This window comes from Coregonus clupeaformis, unplaced genomic scaffold (genome assembly GCF_020615455.1).
Source record: "Coregonus clupeaformis isolate EN_2021a unplaced genomic scaffold, ASM2061545v1 scaf6763, whole genome shotgun sequence".
In the NCBI taxonomy this organism is placed as follows: domain Eukaryota; kingdom Metazoa; phylum Chordata; class Actinopteri; order Salmoniformes; family Salmonidae; genus Coregonus; species Coregonus clupeaformis.
In genome coordinates this window covers 1-6862 of record NW_025540217.1, presented here as the reverse complement: position 1 = coordinate 6862, position 6862 = coordinate 1, and the positions used below count along the sequence as shown (strand labels likewise).

The following is a 6862-nucleotide window of genomic DNA, read 5'->3' as shown; positions in this document are numbered from 1 at the left end:
TTAAAAAGGTCTGATTGGATAGTTCCATCGCGAACCTTTTCAAGCCAGCTGTGAGAGTGAGTTTAAGGTAAGCTTTAACTCAGTTACACTTAGTGTTTTTTCGCCACGTATGGAAATACCAACACGTTTATTTTGGTGTCATTAACTGTAATGGAATTATGTTACAAATGGGTGAAAATAATTCTGAATAAAAGATTTGGTAGAATAATTTTATACCACTGTGAGTTACTGTAGTTATCAGGTTCACCAGTAGACTACTAACTATCATCATTATTACTATCATCATTATTACTATCATCATTATTACTATCATCATTATTACTATCATCATTATTACTATCATCATTATTACTATCATCATTATTACTATCATTATTATTACTATCATCATTATTACTATCATCATTATTACTATCATCATTATTACTATCATTATTATTACTATCATCATTATTATTATCATTATTATTACTATCATCATTATTACTATCATTATTATTACTATCATCATTATTATTATCATTATTATTACTATCATCATTATTATTATCATTATTATTACTATCATCATTATTATTATCATTATTATTACTATCATCATTATTATTATCATTATTATTACTATCATCATTATTACTATCATCATTATTACTATCATCATTATTACTATCATTATTACTACTATTATTATTATTATTATTATCATCATTATTATTACTATCATCATTTTTACTATCATCATTATTACTATCATCATTATTATTATTATTATTATTATTATTATTATTATTATTATTATCATTATTATTATTATTATTATTATTATTCATTATTATTACTATTATTATTATTATTATTATGTATTTGACCATACGAACTGAAACAAGACAGCAAAGTGCATACATTTTAATATTAATATCAATACAAACTATCCAAGTACATGTAAAAACTAAGTAAAACAATAAACCACTACATATAGTAGGTAAGTAGTAGTACAAATCAATCATCAACAACTGACAAACGTCAGCAGTCCATCAACGTCCAGTATTATTACCCAAGATGGCCGCCTTCTGCATTCAAGCATTTCTCAGAGGGGAGAAGAAGAGACAGGAAGTCTTGTTATAGTCGGCAGGAATGTCGACACTAGTTCCCTCAGACGTCTTTCCCTAATCCCTACCTTTTACACGTGGCCTTAAAGATCTTAACCTCTCCCATCTCAGCCAGCAGGGTGGTGTTGAAGGTTTTCTTGAAATCCTCAGTGAATCCCAGGTTTGTCTTGAGGCGGACCTTGTTGGCCCAGATCAGAGTGGTTCCTGGACGACAGAAGTATCTCATGGTAAACAACAGCTCCTCTAAGTCATGGTGATACACCACGTCAGCCGCCAGCACGTAGTCATGCAGTGATAGATGGATCTGGGGTAAGTGCTGCTCCACCCCAGGACCCCAGGCCAGAGCTGTCACCTCAGGTGTATATTTAGAGCGCCCTCTGGTGTTTCGGAGCAAGTTGTATCTCAGATTACTAAGGACGTCTGGGAGGTCAGTGGCTGTCACCTGGGCACCTGGGATACACATTACGTTAGGAGCTTTAAGAACAAAAAAACTGACTCCAAAAGACATCTATCACTAGATACGAGAAGAAGAAGAAGAAGAAGAAGGAGAAGAAGATCCAACCTCTGATCGCGTTACAGTCTAAAACTCAAAGGTAATCAGTAAGACTTACCCAGTAGACTGGCGGCGACAGACACTAATCTGTCCCTGATCCCAGCTCCAGAACCTGCTTTCCTTCTCAGATCTATCACATCAGTATTGGTCTCCAGGTAGTTACATAGAGCCAACGCCTGCAGGGGAGCAAATACATTATATTACCACTATTATTACTACTACAACTCCACTGTATTACTGTATTGTCGTCTAGCACCATCTAGTGGTCCACCACTAGGTGGCAGTACTCCATTTGTCTGTTACCCTGTAGAAGAGTAGACTGAACAGGAAGGCGATAAGACACCTTACCTGTTTTCCTTTGTTCCATGTGAGTGTTTGGTGCGTTGATTTATCCTGCCGACTACTTCAAATGTAGCGATTTATCCTGCCGACTACTTCAAATGTAGCGATTTATCCTGCCGACTACTTCAAATCTAGTGATTTATCCTGCCGACAACGCCAAATGTAGCGATTTATCCGGCCGACTACTTCAAATGTAGCGATTTATCCTGCCGACTACTTCAAATGTAGCGATTTATCCTGCCGACTACTTCAAATGTAGTGATTTATCCTGCCGACTACTTCAAATGTAGCGATTTATCCTGCCGACTACTTCAAATGTAGCGATTTATCCTGCCGACTACTTCAAATGTAGCGATTTATCCTGCCGACTACTTCAAATGTAGTGACTTATCCTGCCGACTACTTCAAATGTAGTGATTTATCCTGCCGACAACGCCAAATGTGGTGTTACACAGTAGAACTGTACTCACTGCTGGCCAGATCACTCCGCCATAGGAGTCCAATGCCTCAACGATGTGGATTTTGTGCCCAGCATAGAAGTAGACCTCTCTGTCCAGTCGTAACCAGGGACGTGGGTATTATCCTGCTGGACATCTCCTATATCCTTGGGTTTCCTTGGTGTCCAACTCCTCTCTACACAGGAATGGAACAAACCACTCATTCACATTCTAATGGGGATGGGATCATACCATTGCTATTTCCTGGGGGTGTACTGACAATGGTAGACTTGTGTTCTTGAACGATTGAGTTTGAGTTGCTAGGCATTAAATAATGTCAACCACTCACCGATAATGTCTTGGTCAGTCACTTCGGTGCTACAGCGGGACTTAGTGTGTTCTGCTTCCTCATCATCCTCATATCCTTCATCAGTACGTTCCAACGTCTGTTCCTCCCATGCTTGGCTACTGTCATCACCTACCTCAGCCTCCTCCTCCTCCAAACTGTTGTCTTGCTTCTCTGACCTTTTCTCTTCCTCCACAACAAACTCCTCGACCCAGACTGGTCTCTCCTGCTGGACATTTGAGTCCTGAGTGTCTTCCTCCACAACAACCTCCTCAACCCAGACTGGTCTCTCCTCCTGCTGCTGGACATTTGAGTCCTGAGTGTCTTCCTCCTCTGCACAAGAAACACAAAGAAGACCACAAGTCAATCCATGAAGAGTAGCTGCTGCAGTAGCTAACGGGGATCCCAATAAACTAAACTAATTCAACAACACAATAAGATCAATGTCACCTCCTGGCCTTTTAGAACTTATATTTACAGTAGGTTGAACGCTCACCAAGACCCTCAAGCTCTGATTGGGAGGTAGAACGAGGGTCAGCAGAAATGTGCTGCTCTTCGACGTCTCTGTATTCCTCAGAGTCTTCCTGGTTCTCCTCATCCTCTTTCGGTCCCTCCTCCTGCGTCTCGTCTTCTACCTCCTTCTCAGTTGTTTCAACGGCCTCAACCACTTCCTCCTCTTCCTCCTCTTCCTCTAAACCATTTTCCTCCTCCTGTACACACTCTGTGACACGTTCTTCCTCCTCCTCTTCCTCCAACTCCTCCTCTTCCTGTTGTATTCCTCGGACCAGCTCCGGTTCCACCTCTGTTTCTCGACACGTGGCCATGAATATGTTTACTTGTCCTATCTCAGCCAGCAGTGTGGTGTTGAAGGTGTTCTGGAAGTCCTCAGTGAATCTCAGGTCTGTCTCGAGGCGGACCTTGTTGGCCCAGATCAGAGTGGTTCCTGAGGACCACATTAGAAATATGCGTTGTTTAATGATTTCATGCGTTATACTCTGGGATGTGTTGTACTTTTAAACTGCACGACCAACAAAACAATAAACGATACCGTGACGTCCTATGTAAACCAAAAGGAACACACCGAAAGGAACAAGATCCCACAACTAATGTGGGAAAACAGCCTCTATAAGTATGGCTCCCAATCAGAGACAACCAGCAACAGCTGACACTCATTGCCTCTGATTGGGAACCACTCTGGCCAACACAGAAATACAAAACATAGAATATATCACACCCTGGCTCAACATATAGAGTCCCCAGAGCCAGGGTGTGACAGTACCCCCTAAAGGCGCTGACTGCGACCGCGCCTCAACATAGACCAAACAGGGGAGGGCTGGGTGGGCATTCCTCCTCGGGAGGCGGTTCCGGCTCGGGCTCGCCCCACCACCCTCCAGCATAATCCCCCAGTAGCGCCCCCTGGTCCGGTCTGGCCCCGCTGGTGGAGCTGGACTGGACATCGTGGGAGCGGATTGCTTAAGCTCCGTTGTGGAGCAGCTGACCGGTACCTGATCAGGCACGGTGACCCAGGCACGGGTTGTGCCGGGACTGACGACGCGCACCCCTGGCTTGGTGCGTGGAGCAGGAGCGGGCCGGACCGGGCTGACGATGCGCACTCTGGCTTGGTGCGTGGAGCAGCCACCGGCCGGACGGGCTGACGATCGCGCACCTCGGCTTGGGCGTGGAGCAGAACGGACCGGACCGGCTGACGAAGTGCGCACCCCTGGCCTGGTGCGTGGAGCAGGAATGGGCCGGACCGGGCTGACGATGCGCACCCCCTGGCTTGGTGCGTGAGCAGGAACGGGCCGGACCGGGCTGGCGCACGCACACCGCAGGCTTGGTGCGTGAGCAGCCACGGGCCGGACGGGGCTGACGTGCCACCTGGCTTGGTGCGTGGAGCAGGAACGGACCGGACCGGGCTGACGATGCGCACCCTGGCTGGTGCGTGGAGCAGAAACGGGCCGGACCGGTCTGACGTGCGCACCCCTGGCCTGGTGCGTGAGCAGGAACGGGCCGGACCGGTCTGACGATGCGCACCCCTGGCCTGGTGCGTGGAGCAGGAACGGGCCGGACCGGGCTGACGACGGTCACTCCCTGGCTTGGTGCGTGGAGCAGGAACGGGCCGGACCGGGCTGGCGACGCACACCGTAGGCTTGGTGCGAGAGTGGCAGGAACAGGCCGGGCCGGGCTGGCGACGCACCCGTAGGCTTGGTGCGAGTGGCGGGAACAGGCCGGGCCGGGCTGGCGACGCAACACCGTAGGGCTTGGTGCGAAGGGCAGGAACAGGCCGGGCCGGGCTGGCGACGCGCACCGTGGGCTTGGTGCGGAGTGGCAGGAACAGGCCGGGCCGGGCTGGCGATCGCGCACCGTAGGCTTGGTGCGAGGAGCAGGAATAGGCCGGGCCGGGCTGGCGACGCGCACCGAGGCTTGGTGCGAGGGGGCAGGAACAGGCCGGGCCGGGCTGGCGACGCGCACCGTAGGCTTGGTGCGAGGAACAGGAACAGGCCGGACCGTACCGGGAACACACACCACTGGCCTTAAACGGGATCAGGAACGGGCCGGACCGGACTGGCAATACACCTCAGTACCTCTGCCGTGCCTCTACAACTTCCTTCCCTCCTTCTCACCAATGGCTCCCCGTAACCCGGTAGCCTTCTCCTCGTCTCCCCATTTCGCCCCTGTGGCAGCCTCCTGCTGCCCAGTCGCCCATGCCGTGTGCCCCCCCCTAAAAAAATTCTGGGGTTGCCTCTCGTCCGTCCGACGACGACACTGTTGACGCCGTTGCTCCTCTCTCGCCAGGGCCTTAATCTTAGCCCATGGCCCCTTTCCCCCGAGCATGTCCTCCCAGGACCACACTTTGCCCACCTGGGCCATCGCCAACCTCTCCAGCTCCTTTCCCGGCGCTTCCTCCCATGTCCAGGCCACCTGCTCCTGGACACGCTGCTTGGTCCTGGTATGGTGGGATCTTCTGTCACGATCGTCAAAGTGAGTGGACCAAGGCGCAGCGTGATGAACGAACATACTTCTTTATTTAAAGAATGCACGACCAACAAAACAATAAACGATACCGTGACGTCCTATGTAAACCAAAAGGAACACACCGAAAGGAACAAGATCCCACAACTAATGTGGGAAAACAGCCTCTATAAGTATGGCTCCCAATCAGAGACAACCAGCAACAGCTGACACTCATTGCCTCTGATTGGGAACCACTCTATCAACACAGAAATACAACACATAGAATTTATACACCCTGGCTCAACATATAGAGTCCCAGAGCCAGGGTGTGACAGTCACAACACAATTGATTGGCTCAAACGCATTAAGAAGGAAAGAAATTCCACAAATTAACTTTTAACAAGGCACACCTGTTAATTGAAATGGAAAGCTGGTTGAGAGACTGCCAAGAGAGTGCAAAGCTGTCATCAAGGCAAAGGGTGGCTATTGTGAAGAATCTAAAATGTATTTTGATTTGTTTAACACTTTTTTGGTTACTACATGATTCCATATGTGTTATTTCATAGTTTTGATGTTTTCATTACTATTCTACAATGTAGAAAATAGTAAAAATAAAGAAAAACCCTTGAATGAGTAGGTGTGTCCAAACTTTTGACTGGTAGTGTATACTTCCATTAATTCTTTCAACTGGCACAGGGGGACCTTCAGATGAGTCTTGTGAGGAATCTAGGCGTCCTACAGCAAAACAAGTGTCTCACCTTTCCACAGAGGGGTCATATTCGTGTGTAGCCCAAACTGTTGGGACGCTACAGACAGAAGTTGGCAGATGGGCTGTACCGACTCCGGACGAGTCCCAAGACGCTTGTGGGGGGTCGTAGAGCAAAAGGGGGACCACCATCATGGGGATTGTTTTATTATGCTAATCCGATTTTTCACGGGGCTCGGACATCGACTCTATTAATACACATTAGTGAATTTGTCCCAATAACTTTTGGTCCCCTAAAATCTAAACAGTTCTCCCGATATTGATGAAAATACCCTCAAATGAAATGTAAAATCCAAAATGCTGGAGTACAGAGCCAAAACAACTAAAATGTGTCACCGTCATCTGACTGTAATG

At 47.6% G+C, this 6862-nt stretch overlaps 2 protein-coding genes across 2 annotated transcripts; both read right to left on the bottom strand.

Moving 5' to 3' along the window:
• Positions 1-1173: 1173 nt before the first annotated feature.
• LOC123491041 (protein-lysine methyltransferase METTL21C-like) lies at positions 1174-2567 on the bottom strand (the record flags this gene model as incomplete). Its single annotated transcript, XM_045220817.1, has 3 exons — positions 1174-1559; positions 1721-1838; positions 2475-2567. Coding segments are annotated over 3 exons (597 nt in total), but the record flags the coding sequence as incomplete, so codon positions are not given.
• A 40-nt stretch (positions 2568-2607) lies between these two features.
• LOC123491040 (glutamic acid-rich protein-like) lies at positions 2608-6519 on the bottom strand. The gene is made up of 3 exons (XM_045220816.1): positions 6501-6519; positions 2791-3730; positions 2608-2635 (listed from the first exon to the last, which is right to left on the bottom strand). Exons 1-2 carry the CDS (start codon positions 6517-6519, stop codon positions 3249-3251), a joined length of 501 nt encoding a protein of 166 aa, XP_045076751.1. The 3' UTR covers positions 2608-2635; positions 2791-3248.
• Between the last annotated feature and the right edge of the window lie 343 nt (positions 6520-6862).